A 22,739-nucleotide genomic window follows, 5' to 3' on the forward strand; every position below is an offset into this window, starting at 1 on the left:
AGTAAATCTGTGTTAGGCGCTTCGTCCATGCACGGAGTGGTGGATGCGGTGAGAGCTGAGGCCGAAGAGGAAATATGGGAATTCTGACCTCCCCTATGGAGCTTGCAGAACCATTCTGCAAAGGCAGAGCTCTCCTGCCGGCTCTTCCTTCCTGGGAGGAGAAGCTGTTTCCGTTAGCTATGATTACTGTTTCTCCTGAAAAGACACATGCTTCATGCTGGGAGGAGGATCTGGTTCTGTGCTTCTTAAGGCATCCAGCTCCCTGCAGAAGCAGCTGACTCGGAACGCCTCCATTCCTCTCCCACCTGTGTCGCTTTGGAATATGGAATTTAGGGCATTCAGGTTTTGGAAATGGATTAATTGACAGGGAGGAGAAGGAACGGGCGGAGGTGTGCCTTTGCACTCACAATTTGCTGCTGGTGACTGTCAGTCGTGCTGCAGTGGGGCCCCTGGTGCTGACTGAGACCTATGTTACCAGCGTGTCTGTTGCCATCTTTCCATGAGGTGTTGGGAGAAAATTGGGATGTGCTCATGCATCAGCCTCTCGACCCAATCAGACAGGTGTGTTGCCTTTCTGCGTCATTTCTCTTAAAAAGAAAATGCTTTCCTGGCTCCTCTTAGGAGGCCCTGGAAGTCCGCAAACCTCAGTTCATTTCTCGCTCGCAAGAACGTCTGAAGAAGCTAGAACACATGGTACAGCAGAGAAAAGCCCAGCAGAAGGAGAGCCTGGGCCAGAAGCAGAGTCTCCTTCCTGTCCGCGCCAATAAGAAGCAGTTCACCGTTCCCCACCCTCTTAGCGGTAAGCTACAGGTGGCTCGGGAGGGCTGGCGAGACTGCCCGATCCTGGGGCCGCGACCTTCACCCAGGCCGGTGGTCCAAATGGTGCCCCTGCCCTGTGCAGGACTCATGTTCGCCCAAGTACCCAAACCTCAGGGTCATACAGCCTCCCCCGGAAGCCAGCCCGTCCTGAGAGATCATGTACGGGCACTGGACTCAGCAGAGATAACTTGGGACACAAATTTACCCTTTTAGCTGGGAAAGCAGCAGCCCAGGGTAGCCGGCTCCGATTCTTGTCTCCTTAACAGATATTTGCAAGAGGTGCCCTTTGCCCTTGATAGATTGCAAAACAGGTCTCGGGGTGAGAGGTTGACTCCAGCTTGTCTATATCAACATTCATCATCTTGAAACCCCTTTCCTGCCGTGAGCTCAGGGAAGGGATGGCCAGCTTGCCAAGCGCCAGGAGGCCAGTGTCGCACTGACCCTGCAAGGGCAGCGCTCATTGACTCACTGGAGAAGTCGTTACCAGGCCCCTTCTCTGGGCCAGACCCCTTTTCTGGGCCAGGCTCCGTGCTGGGAGCTGGGGAGAGTGCAGTAAGCAAGGCTGGCCTCCGTCCTTTCTTCGTGGAGCTTATAAACAGACTATTAAACCAGCGAGAATAAGAAGAGACAAGGGCACAGATGGGGACATGGGATCACATTCTGATGGCCTGCCAACTCAAATCTTAAAATCTGGAGGCCTGGGGAAACCTCCGTTTTATTTCTTTGGATAGACGAACAAGATCTTTCTTCCTAGGAAAATGTTCCGGCCCCCAGGAGGTGAAATCATGGGTCTAATTCTGAATAAAAGTCCTCTGGGGAAATAACCATATTCAATAAAATGCAGCTTAGCAAATATTACCAAGATCTTACAGGGGGGATGGGGGGGGACAGAGGACAGAGGGGTTGGAATAGGATTCCTGTTAACCACGGGCAGGCTAGGTCCCCCTCCGCCCCCCGCAGTTCTGCTGGGGGAGTCGTCCAAGACCCCAGAAAGGGCAAACTTGAATGCATCCTTCTCACGGTGAAGGATTTAGTAGTACACCTGCTCCTCAGCCCCAGTAACACTTCCCAGGATGCTAAGAAAAGGAAATCAACAAAATACACGTGCAAAGACTTTCCCTGCTTGAAAATGTGTCTCTCATCGGCTTTGGAAGCCGATTGGCAGCTACAGACTGTTTGGGTGTGTTCTCTGGCGGCTCCTTAGTTTCTGGCTCAACAGAGCGCAATCTGGGTTCGGGTACAGATTTCTCAGGTTGCCATGAGGCACCAAGCGTCAGTTACAACCGGGGGTCCCCCCAGGGCCTTCAGTGTCCAGGCTTGTTCTGGGGAGGGCTGCCAGGGTGCCCGTGGTGTGTGGGCCACTTGGCCTCCACGTTTTTGAAGATCCTGCTTGATGAAAATGGTTAGATAAACAGATGTGTTGTCAACAAATATAAAACAGTGTCACGTTAGAGCTCAACATACGTATACACAAAAAACGGTGTCTAAGAGTCTTCCTCTTCGGTCAGCTCCTGTCACTTTGTGTAGAAAAAAATGGAGACGCGTGGACATTTGGGAACTTGTTATGCGTGGGGCCATTCCTGCTCGTCCCCTGGGCCAGCTGCCTTCCGGCCGTGCCACACCGTGGGCCTCAGTGTCCTGGAATATCATCATCTCAAATATCAGAGGGAAGCTGCCTTGGTCATCTGTATCCATTTCCTAGGGCTGCAGGAAGAAATGACCCTAGACTGGGTGGGTGGCCAAAGTAACAGAACTTGATTCTCTCGTCGTCTGGAGGCCAGAAATCCAAAATCCAGGTGTCCACAGGACCGAGTCCTTCCTGAAGCTCAGAGGGAGAATCCATCCTATGCCCCTCTGCTCGGTCCGGAAGCTTCTGGCAGCTTCTAGCATTCCTTGGCATTGGTTGGCTTATAGATGCGTCATTCTAATCCCCGCCTTTGTCTCCCTTGTGTCTGTGTGTCTTTGTGTCCAAATTTCCTCTTATAAGGGCACCAGTCATTGGAGTAGGGTCCACCCTCATCCAGTATGACCTCATTTTAACTTGCATACAACTGCAAAGACCCTATTTCCAAATCAAGTCACAGATACAAGGGAGGGGTCTTGAACATATCTTTTTGGGTAGACAGTTCTATCCACTCCATCAGCCTGTGGTGATGTTTTGCCCCAAACAGATATTATCCTTACATGTTCACATTCCTTTGAATGAAAATCTTAAAATCATGTATATAATAAAAGGTGATCAGACCCAGTCTTAAATAACCGAGGCACCTTTTTATTACCCAAATTCCGAGCCGGTCCTGATGACTAGAATGCTCTGGGCAGGCTTCAGCGCACGATTTTATGGCCGCTCTTCCGATCCCCGCGGTATTTATGGTTGATGAGAGGTTTACTCTCGTGTTTGTTTGTGTTAGGTCGGCTCAATCAGACAACTTCTGAAACGAGAGCCTTGTGCGAGCTCTGGACAAGCGCAGGGAGTGCTTAAGGCTCCGTTAATCGAGTCTGCAGTACACATCTTGTCTTCAGCCTGTCTGCTGGCAAGATGATAAAAGCAAGATGCAGATGTTTTTCTTACACGCTAAATTAGTTAATAAATCATATTCGTGAACGAGCTCCGGCTACAGTGTCAAGACATCTGTTAGAGGGGAGCCTCGGATTGCTTTCCGAGCTGAGATAGCTGCCTCTGATCAGGGCCCGCCTGGCACAGACCTGAGAGGTTCGGGTGGGACCTCCGGCAGCTGACAAACACCCACTTGCGGAGGGGCTGCCGGGAAAGTGCGCACCTGATATCCAGGACAATTACAGTGAGGGCCAGAGGGCCGGCTCGGCTTCCTGTTGGCTGATGAATCCTGAGCAGCCTCTAAGGCACAGGGGCAGTGACACACGTGTGCGGACACGCGTGTGTGTGAGTTTTCAGTTGGCTCCCTGTGTGGAGATGGGGGATTTTCAGGGCCAGCTGGGACCAGAGCGAGTCTGGGAAGCAGCGTTATAAAGGTCCTGCCTACAGCCCCAGCCTGTCCTAATACCTCATCTTCTGTAGCTTGAGTTCCCAAAGCCAACACATGCCTGGCCTCTTTCCTTGTCCAGGAGCCACCTGGGCCACCTGGGCTTGGCTCCAGCAGTGACACAAGGAACATCTTCACCCATCTCTTAGCAAACCCTTCTTGAGGACCCACTGTGTGCCAGCCACAGTCCCTGGTCTCAGGGACCTCCCCACCTCTTGGGGAAAACACACAGGTAAAGAGGCAATGACCTTGGAATTTGCTAAGTGCCATGAAAGGGGGTTGCCATGGCAAACCACGGGTGGTGGACTCGCTCCCACCTTGGGATACGGTCCTGACGGAGGAGACCTCGTACTGCATTAGGATGAGGAGAGACTATGAGGGTGCGTCATGGGGCAGGGTGGGGAGGGCAGGATGTGCTGGGGGAGGGTGTGGAAGCACTGTAGGGAGAGGTCGCTGGGTGCTCAGATCAGCTATGGCTGGACCGTAAAATGGGGATGGGGAGCAGAGGGGGAGACAGAAGCGCCAAAGGGGAGTCCAAGGGGCTACCAGGCATTGTATATGCTGCTTCTGGGTTTCTCCTTGTTCTGCCGTCAAAGCTGAGGCTATGTAGCTCCAGGCAAGACGTGAGGAAGGCAGTCTAGGGCAAGGCAGTGGAGTGCCGAAGGGCAACAGATGCAGCGGTTCCTAGGTGATGGAGTCGGTGGGACTGGTGACTGCCGAGTCATGGGGAGAAGATGAGCCTCGAGGAGTCTGGGGGAAGGGCGGGAGGCCGGCCTTTGTTCTCAGCGTCTGAGGTACTGACTCTCTAACCTGTGGGCCTCTCTCTCCTTCCCCAATCAGGGCTCCACCTGCCCATGTCCCCTGAGTTACCTGGGACATAGGTGGGGCTTCCCCATAGTCTCTGCACAGCTCCTGGGGTCCCGGGGGGAGGGATTGGTCATGTTGAAAGGCTGACCGTAACCTGGAATTAGAGAGTTCCAGAGTCAGTCATTGCTTCTGCCCGGCAGGATGCATTTGAGGGAGGATGGGCTGAAAGCACGTGGGAAGCATCAGGTACAGCACCCCCAGGTAGTAGGCAGTTTCGCACCTGCAGTTAGTAGGTGGTACAGCACCCGTAGGTAGGGGCTCAGTCAGTATCTCCTGGTGACCAGTCTGTGGCGTGATCCTGCCCTCACTGCGACTCCCCCAGCCGGGGCCGCACCACCTTCAGCTTTTGAGCCTCCCTGGATTCCATGCTCACCCTGCAGCCCAGACCCCTCCCAGCCTAGCTTGCCCACCTGCCTACCTGTCCCAGTTGGTCTCATTGGCTGTCCTTCTTTATCTCCGGGAACATTCACCATCAGTGCCCCCAAACCACCTGACAGAAGCCCTGTCTGTCCCGCTTCCTCTCTGCCCTGCAACATGCTGCCTAACCCCCCCAGTCCATCTCAAGTCTAGCTTCTGTCTTACTATCTTACCCCCAAGGCTCTTTCCCGTGACTCCTGTAATGCATGACCTGGGCTGTGTGCTGACTTTCACTTCTCAGTTGAGCACTTTGCTCACTGGGAATCACTGCTGCTCGCTGCTCTGTACTCAATGCTGCAGCCACTAGGAAAGCTGGGCAGTGCTCAAACGCAGCTCGGGTTGGCTTGCCTCCATCTCAGTTTATGTCCCCTCTAATGTTTGGCGTGGTCCTCCTGGCTCTTCCAGATTGTCGTCTTAACCTGTGAGTGTGTAGGAAACCCATCAGGAAGATGGCTTCAGGAAAACCTTTCTTCCAGGAAGCCCTCCCTGACTGCTCCCACCCAGTCTCCACCTCCCTACCTCTTCCACGGGAGCACTCCTGTCTCTTGTATCTCTCTACACGGTCTACCTTCTTACCTTTTCACTTTGGATTACAGCCATGTGAGTGTGCCGGAAGAACCTCCCTGGATTCTAAGCGCCAGTGGGCACACACCACCCCAGGTCACTCTGGGAAGCACTGCCGCGTGTAGCAAAGCAGACTAACTTAATCTGAATTGCATTATCCGTACTTCCCAAGGTGAGCCAAGCACAGCCATTTAACTCACAGACCAGCAGAGGAGCGGAATTCTCCTGAAGGCACTGCAGAATTCCTTCTCCGGCTGATCTGCTTTCGCTGATGATTTTTGGCTGGAGCAGGTATTAAAATTAATTTGCATTCTCTGAGCATGTAGCTAGAAAAGTGACCCAGCAGATATGAGATGGCTGGGGAAGTCATTGCAGTAATAAAAATGTGCTGTTCATCACGCAGCTAGCACTGGCCACACCGCCCCTGTTAGTGCTGATCTGATCTCATGAATGTTTTTCCATCAATCTTCTGAATAAATATTTGGGCCTAGTTCTCCCAATATTACTCACAAAGGAATTTTAAATGCGCTTATCAGATAAAAGTCAATTGTTACTTCATCAGTCTGCAAAGAAAACAAGAAGCATGATTTAGCTAAAAGACTGTTTCCCTAATTCAGAGATATTTGCACGTACACTATTACTGGTGTCCTTCTCGGACCAATGATAAAGGTTTCGTGTTGTGTCTTTTTCTAAGAAACGAGGGAAAAAAAGATCACTCTATGTCTGTTGATTAGAAGTAGACCTATTTTATTCTAATTAAAATAATTAAACACAGAATTGTAGAATGGTAAGGGAAAATGTCTTTATGGGAACTCTCCCAATTGCCTGGATTTTATTTTCCAAATGATTTCCCTTTTATCCCACAGTGCAGTTCAGTAATAAACCTTGCAGTGACACTAAGGATATAAATCTACTTGGCAACCAGAATGAAAGTTTATTCATCATCTATAAATCACGGTATTTTGTGGTTCTCTAAATCAGCGGTCCCCAACCTTTCTGGCACCAGGGACTGGTTTCGTGGAAGGCAATTTTTCCACAGACTGGGGGGTGGGGGGATGGTTTCGGGATGACTCAAGCACATTACATTTATTGTGCACTTTATTTCTATTATTATTACATTGTAATATATAATGAAATAATTATACAATCCACGATAATGCAGAATCAGTGGGAGCCCTGAGCTTGTTTTCCTGCAACTAGGTGGTCCCATCTAGGGGTGATGGGAGACAGTGACACCCGAAGTGTGTTGCTTGTGTCCCGTCTTAATTGTCACTTGCCAATTGTCACTTGTCACTGATGGGTTTGTTTTTTTTTTACATCTTTATTGGAGTATAATTGCTTTACAGTGGTGTGCTATTTTCTGCTTTATATCAAAGTGAATCAGTTATACATATACATATGTTCCCATATCTCTTCCCTCTTGCGTCTCCCTCCCTCCCACCCTCCCTATCCCACTGCTCTAGGTGGTCACAAAGCACCGAGCTGATCTCCCTGTGCTATGCGGCTGCTTCCCACTAGCTATCTGTTTTACTTTTGGTAGTGTATATATGTCCATGCCACTCTCTCACTTTGTCACAGCTTACCCTTCCCCCTCCCCATATCCTCAAGTCCATTCTCTAGTAGGTCTGTGTCTTTATTCCTGTCTTACCCCTAGGTTCTTCATGATATTTTTTTTTCTTAAATTCCATATATATGTGTTAGCATACGATATTTGTCTTTCTCTTTCTGACTTACTTCACTCTGTATGACAGACTCTAGGTCCATCCACCTCATTACAAATAGCTCAATTTCGTTTCTTTTATGGCTGAGTAATATTCCATTGTATATATGTGCCACATCTTCTTTATCCATTCATCTTCGATGGACACTTAGGTTGTTTCCATCTCCGGACTATTGTAAATAGAGCTGCAATGAACATTTTGGTACATGACTCTTTTTGAATTATGGTTTTCTCAGGGTATATGCCCAGTAGTGGGATTGCTGGGTCAAATGGTAGTTCTATTTGTAGTTTTTTAAGGAACCTCCATACTGTTCTCCATAGTGGCTGTACCAATTCACATTCCCACCAGCAGTGCAAGAGGGTTCCCTTTTCTCCACACCCTCTCCAGCATTTATTGTTGGCAGATTTTTTGATGATGGCCATTCTGACTGGTGTGAGATGATATCTCATTGTACTTTTGATTTGCATTTCTCTAATGATTAGTGATGTTGAGCATTCTTTCATGTGTTTGCTGGCAATATGTATATCTCCTTTGGAGAAATGTCTATTTAGGTCTTCTGCCCATTTTTGGATTGGGTTGTTTGTTTTTTTGTTATTGAGCTGCATGAGCTGCTTGTAAATTTTGGAGATTAATCCTTTGTCAGTTGCTTCATTTGCAAATATTTTCTCCCATTCTGAGGGTTGTCTTTTGGTCTTGTTTATGGTTTCCTTTGCTGTGCAAAAGCTTTGAAGTTTCATTAGGTCCCATTTGTTTATTTTTATTTCCATTTCTCTGGGAGGTGGGTCAAAAAGGATCTTGCTGTGTCGGGTTTTGATATGAGTCTGCAAGCAATTGATTTATTATGGTCTCTGTGCAGTCAAACCTCTCAGCTAATGATAATCTGTGCCTGCAGCCGCTCCCCAGCGCTAGCATCACTGCCTCAGCTCTACCTCAGATCATCAGACATTAGATTCTCATAAGAAGAGCGCAACCTAGATCCCTCGCACGCACAGTTCACAGCAGGGTTCGTGCTCCTATGAGAATCTAATGCCGCCGCTGATCTGACAGGAGGCGGAGCTCAGGCTGTAATGCGAGCGATGGGGAGCGGCTGTAATTACAGATGAAGCTTTGCTCGCTTGCCCGCCACTCACCTCCTGCTGTGCAGCCCGGTTCCTAACAGGCCATGGGCCGGTATCAGTCTGTAGCCTGGGGGTTGGGGACCCCTGCTCTAGATAATGCTGGGAAACCCTGAAATTGGAGCAGTGAATCTCACATCAACAGCTAGCCTTTCAGACATGTTCTAGATGTTGCTCTTTTATGGTGAAGTGCGATTTGAGCCATTGTCACACTTCCTTTATATGGGTGATTTAAACTTGCTGTTCAAACACACACATTCTTAAGAAAATGTGGCGAAAGTACACCAGGTTTTATATATCCATATATATAAAGTCCTATTCTGTAGCTACAAATACTAACTTTGAAAACTGAGAACGAATTATAACCGTTAATATTCTGCAGTTGTCACTTCTCTCCCCAGCATCCTTAAGCCTAGACTATCCAGAATGCGTTCCCGAGGGAGACCAATCCCTTCAGACTGTTTTGTATGCTGTGTTCTCTGGGAGGTTTGCAATGCTCATGTATGTGAAGGGCACTGATAAGTTCTCTAAACTTCTTTGACCTTGGAATGCTTTTACCTGACTCTCGAGACTCCACTTTGGAAATATAGCTCTAGGAACGTTTGCTTATAAAAATATCTACCATGTTTTGCCAAAGAAACCCCAACTGGAGTTTCCATCTGCCATTTCCCACAGGAATCTGGGACTGTGAGAAGGAGGTCTTATTCTCCTTATCTGAATCCCTTTGGTCCAGCAATTCCAGAAGGTGATGACTGAGGACCCTGGGAACCTCTGGGCAGTGGGCTTGTGGTGCCGATTTCACAGTCTGTGGCCAGCTTGCCTCACTGGAAGCTTGTCCATTGACAGGCCCTGGACCTGTCTCCACGTGGGCTCCCCTGGCATCTGTAACAGTGTCATCATGCTGTCACCCAGCACAGAGTCCAGCAGAGAAAGAGGAACCAGTCAAAATCCCTTTGGAAAGCACTTCACAAATGTCATAATGTGAAATAACCAGGGAGGGTGGCGTTGTCCATACCAAGAGCTGAGAAAATGGCTAGAGGAAGCAGTAAGCTGCCGGAGAGCTAACTGTGCAACTAGGACAGTGACACAGGCAGCTGAATCAGACTATGCCACTGGGGTCTCTGGGGCTGGTGATCTGATTGTCTGTTGCCATGGCAAAGAGAGGTTCTCCATTCCCTCAGAAGAGGGTTGCCAGATGCATTAAATGGAAGTATAGAATGCTCAGTTAAACTTACATTTCAGAGCATCAGAACACCTTTCAGCCGAAGTATGTCCCAAATATTGCACGGGATACAACTTATGCTAAAAAAAATGTTTCATTGTTGATCTGAAATGCAAATTTAACTGGGCATCCTTATTTGGCGATCCTTCCTCAAATCCTGGAAACCCATGTAGGGACTTGGCTTTTTTCCTTATCACTCTTACCTTCTCTCAGTGTTCCACAAACGTGAGCAAGCATCAGAATCACTTAAAGGGCTTGTGAACTCACAGACCACTGGTCCAGCCCCAGAATTTCCGGTCCAGCTAACCTGGGGCGGGGCCAAGGACTTGCATTTGTACCAAGTTCCCAAGTGATGCTGAGGCTGCCGGTTCAGGGGAGGAAAGGGAAGCAGAAGCCACACAGATGTTATTAGCATTTATGTGAAAATATTAGCCTCACTTTGAGAACCGCAACCGTCTATCTTGTGCAGAGAATAAACAGTCCATTGATTCCATCAGTGACTCACTTCACAGGCCTCTTACCTGTTTACTCTGAGACCTAGGCTAAGCGACTGAACGGCAAGGCCTCAGTTTGCTCATCTATAAAGACGGAAGACCTGCTTTCACGGAGAGTGGTGCCAGTTACCATTGCTGCTGTCACTGGCATCTCCACGGTTAAAGTGCACTTTCATACGGACCATCCCATGAGACCTTCCAAGGACCTTTAAAGCAGATACTGTCCCCGCACCAAGCAGAGGAGGTACAGAAGGTCAGCGAGCTTGAGTGGCCTGTCCCAGGGCACAGAGCACCGAGCTGAGGCCTAGACTGACCCAGACCTGCAGACTCGGATCCCAAATGGACACCTTTTTCATGGTATGGAGGGTCAGGCGGGCCAAAGGAAGCATCAAATGTACATCATAGGGACTTCCCTGGTGGCGCAGTGGTTGAGAATCTGCCTGCCAATGCAGGGGACACAGGTTTGAACCCTGGTCCGGGAAGATCCCACATGCAACAGAGCAACTAAGCCCACGTGCCACAACTGCTGAGCCTGCGCTCTAGAGCCTGTGTGCCACGACTACTGAAGCCCCCGTGCTCTAGGGCCCGTGCTCTGCAGCAAGAGAAGCCACCACAATGAGAAGCCCGTGCACCGCAACAAAGGGTAGCCCCCGCAACTAGAGAAAGCCTGCACACAGCAACGAAGACCCAGTGCAGCCAAAAAATTAATTAAAAAAAAAAAGGTACATCATAAAAGCACGATGTTTAATGTACTAATGCTCGTATTATTTTCATGAAGCAGAAACAGTGAATTTCCTGCCGTGTGTAGTGAGGTCACTAAGAACAGGGGTCATTACATCTTACAGTCTGGGTGGAGTTGTCCAGCTCCTTTGGTTTGCCTTTGAATTCACCAGTGTGCTCATTGTGGGAAATGCTGTGCATCGCTTTGCTGGCCCCAGAGAAATGCACGTTTTAGGCAACTGATGGGAGCCCTTGACGAGGGTTCAGTTTGTGAGTGTCTGGTCTTGAGTAGGGATCTGGGTTAGTTTGTGAATCTCTGATGCTGTAGACAGTGGGGTAAGCTGAATATTCATGACATCAGCTTGTTCGGTGGCTCCTTGGGAACAGAGTTGGCCAGACTGACAGCCAAGTAAAGTGAATCTAGAACCATAAAGGAGAAGACCCTGGGGGGCAGGGGGGAAGCAGCTTGCGATGGAGCTCTTGGGTCCGAGAGAGAGAGTAGGATGGCACCGGGGATTGTATTAAGTCTCCTTTGAAGCAGAGATGTTTCACTTGGGGATCTGGTTCCTCTAGGTGGAGGAGCTGAAGCCACGGTCCCTGGGCCTCATCTGCCTGTGTTGCATCAAGGATTCTATTACGAGGACCTGCAGGGAGGCTCGTGGGCTGCCAGTGCGCTTGGCAGACTGGCAAGCCCGCGATCCTTCTCATCACCGGCCCCGTCAGCCAAGGGCAGACCCTTCCTCAAATCCATCCTTTAGCTCCCAGCGCCCTATCTGTTCATGGAAGCCCTGAAACGGGCTTCAGTCCTGCTCTAGACTCAAGGATAAGTCTGTCTGTGCAGGAGCCAAGCTCTCTGCAGAGAGCACTATTCACTCATCTTAACCAGGAGCCTGTGGTCCATCTCATTTCTTGACCTGAGCATGAAAAGAGAAATAGATCTCCCCACAGACCTCTGGTTTATTTTTCATTTCTTAATTCTGTATGCCTTTACCTGAAGGATCGGAGAGGCTCGTTGCCTTTCTGAAGTGTGACGTTAGTATCTCTCTTTTGTGTCCGAATGGGAATTGAGCATTATTTTTATATAAATGAAACGTGCAGCCTCCGCCGGCCTTCCAGGCCCCTAGAATGGGTTGCTCATCTACAAACTGTCATTCAGGATCCCACAGAAGGATAGAAGGGATTTCAGAAAAACGAGGATGTTTATCCAGCACAAGATTTTATCATCACAAGAGCATTTTGAAGGCAAACAACCTATGAGTCTTCAACTCGCTTTTCTACAGTGTAATGCACACCGTTTAGTTTCTGGAGGGTTAATTGGTCCAAGGCAGGCCACTCGGCTGCTACCCACGTCAGCAAATTGGAGGTCCCAGCGAGGTGAGCTGAATGGAAATGATGTGCAAGTAACTGGATGTAACTCCTGAAGGCCATGATGTAATTATTCCAGAGGCAGGAGGGCCAGCTGCTCCCTGGCTTGGAAACTGACATAATGAACAGCCTCGTGACCTTCGAATACTCGTGTATTGGGGCCCCTTTTCAGGAGAAGAATCCTCTAGAGATTTTCTTCCCTAAAACATATCCCATTTCCATTCCTTTTGGGAGGCCCTGTCTTTCCTAGAAGATGCCGGTCAGTGTAGACTTGGCATCTACCCTCCAAACTGGCTTGTTGGCTCCCGGCTGGATTCTCTCCCACAGGCATCTCTTGGGTTTGGTGTTTTTAAGCTAGGGGAAGCAAATTCTAAAAGACCCTTCAAAGTGCTCAGGGTGACTGCAGAACATCAGCTTCTGCGAGGGCACTGCACTAATAAATCCAGTGTGAACCTGATTATCATTTAGATGACTTGTTCAATAGGGAAAATGAAGCTTTGCCATCAGCTGTAGATAAGGACTCTGTGTGGAGGAAAATGAGCTCTGGCCTCATAAACAACCAGTCATGCTGGTGTCTGGGGGATCCTTGCTGCCTCCTGCTGACACTGTCAGCTAGCTGCCTGGATGTTGAGGCCACCTGTCCCCATCTGTGCATGCGTGTTTGCACGTGTGTGACGTGAGGGCTGTAATAAACACCCGCGTGTGTTTATAGAGATTGATGGGATGTCAGGACTTGGCTTTGACTCAGCTGCTCCCCGAGAACAGCCTCAGGAGCACCAGACTCTCGGTAGCTCGTTGTGTGCTGACCTGAATCGGGCTCAGTGTGTCTGGCCTTTGCCACGCGAAGTTAGCAACAGGCCAGTAGTTTGGATACGATGATAAGCCAGACACAAGAGATTCAGGTTTAAAAAAAAAAAAAAAGAAGAAGAAGTGTTTTCCAGGAAGACAGAAATAGGCAATTTACCTTAGTAATTTGCTTGGGGGGTGGGGAAAACCCCTGCTGTGTTTGAATGATAAAACAGGAGGTAAATACAAGGGCCGTTCTTTCCTCTGTGTTAGTGAATTAGAACACGTACAGCTTCAAGGAAAATCCAGAAAAGACCCATAAGCTAGCAGAAAATTGTTCTCACCAGTCACTTTAATTTTATAAAGGTAGAATTTCCATTAAAAGGGAATTGATAGATGAGCTTTCACTGTATTTTTGAGCAAAGTGCGTGCAGGATGGTTTCCATCTTATGAAATGAGGTCCTGCTGTATGATTCCCTGAAGAGCTGTCTCTTGCTGCAGGCTGGTCCCCATGGTCCTGCTCTCTCTCTTTCTCTTTTTAAAATTTATTTTATTCAAGTATAGTTAATTTACAATGTGTTAATTTCTGCTGCACAGCAAAGTGAGATATATATATGTGTGTGTGTGTGTGTATATATATATATATATATATACACACACACACACACACATACATACACATTTCTTTTTCATATTCTTTTCCATTAAGGATTATCATAGGGTATTGAATATAGTTCCCTGTGCTATACAGTAGGACCTTGTTGTTTATTCATTCTATATATAATAGTCTGCATCTGCTAACCCCAAACTCCCAATCCATCCCTCCCGCGTAAAGCCTGGTTTTCTCTTCCACCTTCATAACTCTCATGGCTCATGTTCGGTGAGTGTAGGTGAGTCCTGAGTCCTCCCACTTCCCAGCTGTGCTGAGCGCTGCTGTCATCTTTTGCTTACCTGGCTGCAATGGTCTGACCTATCTCCCTGCTGCCACGTTTGAATTTTCTCCACCCAGTTGGCGCGTGTTCTGAACAGCTGCTGGAGTCGGCCTTTAAGAATTCAAATCAGATCCCCTGCTTAAAACCCCACGTGGTGACTCCCTCTTGTGAGAGCACTGGAATCACAACTAACTCCGGAACAATTACTGACAGGAAGACGCTGGAACTCACCAAAAAAGATACCCCACATGCAAAGACAAAGGAGAAGCCACAGTGAGATGGTAGGAGGGGCGCAATCACAATAAAATCAAATCCCATAACCGCTGGGTGGGTGACTCACAAACTGGAGAACACTTATACCACAGAAGTCCACCTACTAGAGTGAAGGTTCTGAGCCCCATGTCAGGCTTCCCAACCTGGGGGTCTGACAACGGGAGGAGGAATTCCTAGAGAATCAGACTTTGAAGGCTAGTGGGATTTGACTGCAGGACTTCAACAGGACTGGGGGAAACAGCGACTCCACTCTTGGAGGGCACACACAAAGTAGTGTGCGCATCGGGACCCAGGGGAAGGAGCAGTGACCCCATGGGAGACTGAACCAGACCTACCTGCTAGTGTTGGAGGGTCTCCTTCAGAGGCAGGGGGTGGCTCACCGTGAGGACAGGAAACTGGCAGCAGAAGTTCTGGGAAGTACTCCTTGGCATGAGACCTACAAGAGTCCGCCATTAGCCCCACCAAAGAGCCTGGTAGGCTCCAGTGTTGGGTCGCCTCAGGCCAAACAACCAACAGGGAGGGAACCCAGCCCCTCCCACGAGCAGACAAGTAGATTAAAGTTTTACTGACCTCTGCCCACCACCAGTCCCTCCCATCAGGAAACTTGCACAAGCCTCTTAGATAGCCTTATCCACCAGAGGGCAGACAGCAGAAGCAAGAAGAACTACAATTCTGCAGCCTGTGGAAGGAAAACCACATTCACAGAAACATAGGCAAAATGAAAAGGCAGAGGGCTATGTACCAGGTGAAGGAACAAGTTAAACCCCAGACAAACAACTAAATGAAGTGGAGATAGGAAACCTTCCAGAAAAAGATTTCAGAATAATGATAGTGAAGATGATCCAGGACCTCAGAAAAAGAATGGAGGCAAAGATTGAGAAGATGCAAGAAATGTTTAAAAAAGACCTAGAAGAATTAAAGAACAAACACCTAGAAGAATTAAACAAACAAACAGAGATGAACAATACAATAACTGAAATGAAAAATACACTAAAAGGAATCAATAGTAGTATAACTGAGGCAGAAGAACGGATAACTGACCTGAAAGACAGAATGGTGGAATTCACTGCTATGGAACAGAATAAAGAAAAAAGAATGAAAAGAAATGAAGACAGCCTAAGAGACCTCTGGGGCAATATTAAACCCAACAACATTCACATTATAGGGGTCCCAGAAGGAGAAGAGAGAAAGAAAGGACCCGAGAAAATATTTGAAGAGATTATAGTCGAAAACTTCCCTAACATGGGAAAGGAAATAGCCACCCAAGTCCAGGAAGCACAGAGAGTCCCAGGCAGGATAAACCCAAGGAGAAACACACCAAGACACATAGTAATCAAATTGACAAGAATTAAAGGCAAGGAAAAATTATTGAAAGCAACAAGGGGAAAATGACAAATAACGTAGAAGAGAACTCCCATAAGGTTAACAGCTGAATTCTCAGCAGAAACTCTACAAGCCAGAAGGGAGTGGCATGATATATTTAAAGTGATGAAAGGGCAGAACGTACAACCAAGATTACCCAGCAAGGATCTCATTCAGATTTGATGGAGAAATCAAAAGCTTTACAGACAAGCAAAAGCTAAGAGAATTCAGCACCACCAAACCAGCTCTACAACAAATGCTAAAGGAACTTCTCTAAGTGGGAAACACAAGAGAAGAAAAGGACCTACAAAAACAAACCCAAAACAATTAAGAAAATGGTAATAGGAACATACATATCGATAATAACCTTAAATGTGAATGCATTAAATGCTCCAACCAAAAGACACAGGCTTGCTGAATGGATACAAAAACAAGACCCATATATATGCCATCTACAAGAGACCCACTTCAGACCTAGGGACACATACAGACTGAAAGTTAGGGGATGGAAAAAGATATTCCATGAAAATGGAAATCAAAAGAAAGCTGGAGAAGATAAACAAAATTGATTAACCATTAGCCAAACTCATCAAGAAAAAGAGGGAGAAGGACTCAAATGAATAAAATTAGAAATGAAAAAGGAGAAGTTACCACAGACACCACAGAAATACAAAGCATCCTAAGCGACTACTACAAGCAACTCTATGCCAACTCTTCCATAGAATTTCTTCAACTCTATGGAAGAAATGGACAAATCCTTAGAAAGGTATAAACTTCCAAGACTGAACCAGGGAGAAATAGAAAATATGAACAGACCAATCACAAGTAATGAAATTGAAACTGTGGTAAAAAATCTTCCAACAAACAAAAGTTCAGGACCAGATAACTTCACAGGTGAATGCTATCAAACATTAGAGAAGAGCTCACACCCATTCTTCTCAAACTCTTCCCAAAAATTGCAGAGGAAGGAAAACTCCCAGACTCATTCTATGAGGCCGCCATCACCCTGATACCAAAACCAGACAAACATAGTACAAAAAAAGAAAATTATAGACCAGTATTACTGATGAGTATAGATGCAAAAATCCTCAACAAAATACTAGCAAACAGAATCCAACAACACGTTAAAAGGATCATACACCATGATCAAGTGGGATTTATCCCAGGGATGCAAGGATTCTTCAATATATGCAAATCAATCAATGTGATACACCATATTAACAAATTTTAGAATAAAAACCATATGATCATCTCAATAGATGCAGAAAAAGCTTATGACAAAATTCCACACCCATTTATGATAAAAAACTCTCTGGAAAGTGGGCATAGAGGGGACCTACCTCAACATAATGAAGGCCATATACAACAACCCACAGCAAACATCGTTCTCAATGGTGAAAACCTGAAACCATTTCCTCTAAGATCAGGAACAAGAAAAGGATGTCCACTCTCACCACTATTATTCAACACAGTTTTGGTAGTCCTAGCCACGGCAATCAGAGAAGAAAAAGAAATAAAAGGAATACAAATTAGAAAAGAAGAAGTAAAACTGTCCCTGTTTGCAGATGACATGATACTATATATACAGAATCCTAAAGATGCCACCAGAAAACTACTAGAGCTAATCAATGAATTTGGTAAAGTTGCAGGATACAAAATTAATGCACAGAAATCTCTTGCATTCCTGTACACTAATGATGAAAAATCAGAAAGAGAAATTAAGGAAACACTCCCATTTACCATTGCAAAAAAGAGAATAAAATACCTAGGAATAAACCTACCTAAGGAGAAAAAAGACCTGTATGCAGAAAACTGTAAGACACTGATGAAAGAAATTAAAGATGATATGAACAGATGGAGAGATATACCATGTTCTTAGATTGCAAGAATCAATATTGTGAAAATGACTATACTACCCAAAGCAATCTAATGATTCAATGCAATCCCTATCAAACTACCAATGGCATTTTTCACAGAACTAGAACAAAAAAATTCACAATTTGTATGGAAACACAAAAGATCCCGAATAGCCAAAGCAATCTTGAGAAAGACAAACGGAGCTGGAGGAATCAGGCTCCCAGACTTCAGACTGTACTACAAAGCTACAGTAATCAAGACAGTATGGTCCTGGCACAAAAACAGACATATAGATCAATGGAACAGGATAGAAAGCCCAGAGATAAACCCACGCACATATGGTCACCTTATTTTTGATAAAGGAGGCAAAAATATACAATGGAGAAAAGACAGCCTCTTCAATAAGTGGTGCTGGGAAAACTGGACAGCTACATGTAAAAGAATGAAATTAGAACACTCCCTAACACCATACACAAAAATAAACTCAAAATGGATTAAAGACCTAAGGATAAGGCCAGACACTATCAAACTCTTAGAGGACAACATAGGCAGAACACTCCATGACATAAATCACATCAAGATCCTTTTCGACCCACCTCCTAGAGAAATGGAAATAAAAACAAAAATAAACAAATGGGACCTAATGAAGCTTAAAAGCTTTTGCACAGCAAAGGAAACCATAAACAAGACGAAAAGACAGTCCTCAGAATGGGAGAAAATATTTGCAAATGAAGCAACTGACAAAGGATTAATCTCCAAAATATACAAGCAGCTCATGCAGCTCAATATTAAAAAAACAAACAACCCAATCCAAAAATGGTCAGAAGACCTAAATAGACATTTCTCCAAAGAAGACATACAGATGGCCAACAAACACATGAAAGAGTGCCCAACATCACTAATCATTAGAGAAATGGAAATCAATACTACAATGAGGTATCACCTCACACCAGTTAGAATGGGCATCATCAGAAAATTTTCAAACACCAAATGCTAGAAAGGGTGTGGACACAAGGGAGCCCTCTTGCACTGTTGGTGGGAATGTAAATTGATACAGCCACTATGGAGAACAGTATGAAGGTTCCGTAAAAAAACTAAAAATAGAGCTACCATACGACCCAGCAATCCCACTACTGGGCATATACCCAGAGAAAACCATAATTCAAAGAGACACATGCACCCCAATGTTTATTGCAGCACTATTTACAATAGCCAGGCTATGGAATCAACCTAAATGCCCATCGACAGACAAATGGATAAAGAAGAAGTGGTACGTATATACAATGGAATATTACTCAGCCATAAAAAGGAATGAAATTGGGTCACTTGTAGAGACGTGGATGGATCTAGAGACTGCCATACAGAGTGAAGTAAGTCAGAAAGAGAAAAATATCGTATACTAACACATATATGTGGAACCTAGAAAAATGGTACAGATGAACCAGTTTGCAGGGCAGAATTAGAGACACAGATGTAGAGAACAAACGTTTGGACACCAAGGGGGGAAAGTGGCAGTGGGGGGTGGTGGTGGGATGAATTGGGAGATGGGGATTGACATGTATACACTAATATTTATAAAATAGATAACTAATAAGAACGTGCTTATAAAAATAAATAAAATAAAATTAAAAAAAAAAAAAAACCCACCTGGCTCTCCATCTCTTACTCTGGAGGAAAACTCAACAGACTTGCAGATCTCCTTAGTAGGCTTGCAAAACCCAACACTGATGCTTCCTGTCGCCTGCTGTTACAGAATGCAAGTTCGTGTGCCTGACCCACAGTTAGGCCAAACAATACCGAAACATAGAGATTTAGTGCAGAGAAAGGTTTATTGCAGGGTTATGCAAGGAGACGGCGGCTCATGCCCCCAAAAAGCCCAGACTCCCCAAAGGGTTTCAGCAAAGCCTTTTTAAAGGCAACCTGAGGGAGGGGTGTGGTTGGTTGTTGCAGATTTCCTGGTGTTGGAATCCTTTGTTCTTGCAGCTGTCGGTGTAGGTCAGGTCACGATGTTCCTGTAAACCTCCAACAAGACAAATGTTAGTCTCTGTTCTGCAACTTTTCATCTCTATATGAACAGAAAAGTATTATACCCTTAAAGGTCAGAGCCTTGAGAATGGGTTTTCCTGTCTATTTCAGGCTATAGGCAACATTCTTAACTCAGAGCAAAAGCAATAGAATACAAAGGTTAAAGTAAAAGAAACATTGCTGATATGGAGTCAGATTCGTTCTTCCCTATTACATGGCGCCCCCTAGAATCATCGGAGATTCTGGTTCAGGTTCCAGTGCCCACGTGTGGGAATCGTGGTTAGACTCTGCAGGCGGTGGTAAAGTGTATAACCTGGGTGGAGAACCACAGTGTCTTTGCTTTTACCTCTACTCCTGGCCTGCCTTCTCATGCCCTTATGCCCCCTCCCTCACACTGTATGCACTGTGTCCCGGATCCTTCCTCACTCTTCCCTCTACTGGCCCCCATGGCTGGCTCCTGTGGTCATTTGGGTCATGGTTTAAATAACTGCTCCCTGAGGAGCCTTCCTGACCACCCCGGTCCTCCTTGACCATGTGGCCATGATTCTTTTTCATCACAGCACCTACCTGATACTTTGTAGCTGGTTTGTTAATTATCTGACTCCTTCTTCAATAATGAAGTCTCATGGTGGCAGGATCTTATCATTTTTATTTTCTTCTGAGCATTCCCTGGAGGCATAGTAGTGGCTCATTAAATATAGGAGGCAGGAAGAAGAAAGAAGAGAAAGGGATTTTGGATTGGTCTCCTGGGAAATGGACCAACACGTGTCAGGGCGACCAAAAGATGAAATCTGCAACCACGGGTTGGTGGCCGTGTTCTGAGGTGAGGGCATGTGTGGACAGGGCTGGACTGATCTGGACTGAAATCCAGCTCTGCCACTCACTCATTCACTGCATAAACCTGAGCAGGAAACCCTTGGCCCTTTGAACTTTGATTTTCCAAACCCTAAAATCAAAAGAAATATGAGTATGTCACAGGGTTGGTGTGAAGATCTATGGCGATCCAATAAACACTAGCTGTTTATTATAAGTAGTAATGCTGACCCTCAGGTGTCACCCTGCCCCCTCCCCTCTTCCTGCCGCTTTCCCTCTCAAAGTGCCAAATAGGGTTCTTTTTACTCTAGCGAGGCTGGGAGCCATTAGCGACACACTTGATTATTTCAAACAACTTCCTCCAGGAAGGTAGAGCCTCGCTTTCTTCCTCTCTTCCATCCCATCCAGACAGCATCCCCACTATCCGTCACATGGGCCTGGTGCTGTTATGAAAACTCAGAGTCAACAGCAACCAGCGAGGTGCGGGGTGGAGCCCGCCAGCTGGGGTGGGCGCTCTTGGATACAGACATGCTTGTTTTGCACCTAACGTGGGCTGCTGGGCCCAGAATTGAAACTTGTGCTGAGACACAGCGGGCGGAGAAGAGTTCAGAAAACAAAACAGTGGAGGTGCCAGATAGCTCACGTTTGCTTTTGTTTCCTCTTGGAAGTAAGACCAGAGCTTCATTGTGGTATCAGGTGCTCAAAAGAAACAAACCGAACCAAAACAAAAACAGAACTAACTTCTGAGGGGAGACCACATACGATTGAACTGAGATTATAGAAATATTGTAAATGCACTTTGTAACGTTTCTGTTCCCTTGGGGTACCGTGCATCTGTTCACGTCACCCTTCCCCTAATCCTGACTGGCTCCCGAGGAATGCTGGTGCAGACCCAGCGGGGGAGTCTCTGTCGGAGGCTCCTTCTCCGTGCCTCAGTGGGGGTCTTCAGGCGGACGCGTGTTTGCTTGTCCAAGACGCTGACTGCCTTAAGGTGACAGCCCATTTCTTTGGAATGCTGCTGGGATTTTCCCGAGGTCCTGGGCTCTGGCCAGGCCCTGTCTGGAGGGTGAGCAGAGGGCGGGCGCTGGGAGGCGTCTCTGCAGATCAGTCTTCATGGCGACATTGACTCTCCTGGTTCACACGGCCCAGTGCCTTTCCAAACACTGGGGACGTTTTCCCTTCCCTGGGAAAACTCTTCTGATTTCTTTCTCTTTTCTTCTATTTTTCCTTTGAATCTTGTCTCTGAAGTTGAATAATGGCGCCACGTTTTTCTTTTATGTTTATAACCAGACAGGATACAAGTTCAGCCACTGTGTTGTTTCCATATTGTAAATCGGTAGCTGTGTTACAGTTCCCCAGAGGGGAAGAGATGTCTTCGTATCCACGCCTCTATCCCACCTTCTTGTATATTCCTGGAAAATTCGGTATATTCTCAAGCCTGAGAAATCTTCGGTGGCTCCGCTGGAGTATTGAGCGAGGGGGGACAGGCCCAGGTGGGGGAGACTCATAGAAACATGGTGGAGTCTTGGCTGGGGGCCACAGGGAGCCCACTCTGCAACTCCATGATTGAAGGACATCGAGTCACCTGTCTGCTTGTGCTGAATGAAGGCAGGGGAGCTGGTTACCATCCAGGGGTTCCAGACAGTATGTGTGGCAGCTGCTCAGATGCATCCCCATGCAACAAGCACCCCCATGCAATATTTCTGGGTGCCAGCCTCTTGGCTAACCCGTAGGGCTGAGTCTCACGGGGTTTTCAGAGTTATCGCAGAAAGGTATACACAGTTTTTGAAAAAGCACAGACCATTTTCAAGCGTGCCATCTGTAAACATCTTGTGATGAGCAGTATGTACTTTCATTAAAAAAAATTCCAGACTCACAGTCATCTTTAGCCACCGTGTACTTTCTTAAAGGGCTCTAGGCAGACATCACTCTTATGTTGTCCGTTACATTTTCTGAGCTTGGAAAGGGCTAATCCCTCCATTAGAAAGGATGCAGAGGCCGAGCCTCCCTGATGGAGACTACAATTGTGAGTGAAAGTTCCTGCTCTGAAAGTGTTCTAGCAGTTGTGGGAGATTTCCTTGTCCTCAGAGGCACCAAACACCTAGTGTGGAGATATTTTGTGGATGGGATGACCTCACACCCAGGGCCCTGCACCCAGAGCGACACTGAAACACATTTTCGTGCCGCAGTGGCACTGCCCCAGTAAACTCTGACTCTTTATTGCTAAATGCGGCATGCAAAGGAGTCACTGACCATAAAGTCAATTAGATGTTAACCTTGAACTTCATGCCCATGTTTAACTGTTCGTTGATTTCAATACAACTGTGCATGGTGTGTGTGTCTACTGAGTCCTGCTGTGTTTGTAACAGACTGGGCTTAGATTAA

The 22,739-nt window shown here is 46.6% G+C and overlaps 1 protein-coding gene across 1 annotated transcript in view; it reads left to right on the forward strand.

The window, feature by feature from the left end:
• Positions 1-22,739, forward strand: part of C16H10orf90 (chromosome 16 C10orf90 homolog) — an 89,366-nt gene that overhangs the window by 62,135 nt on the left and 4,492 nt on the right. The window contains exon 6 of the mRNA XM_033842190.2: positions 622-799. Within this exon, the coding sequence (XP_033698081.1) occupies positions 622-799 (178 nt within the window). The remainder of the gene's footprint in view (positions 1-621; positions 800-22,739) is intronic.

The sequence above is a fragment of the Tursiops truncatus genome, chromosome 16 (genome assembly GCF_011762595.2).
Source record: "Tursiops truncatus isolate mTurTru1 chromosome 16, mTurTru1.mat.Y, whole genome shotgun sequence".
NCBI lineage: Eukaryota > Metazoa > Chordata > Mammalia > Artiodactyla > Delphinidae > Tursiops > Tursiops truncatus.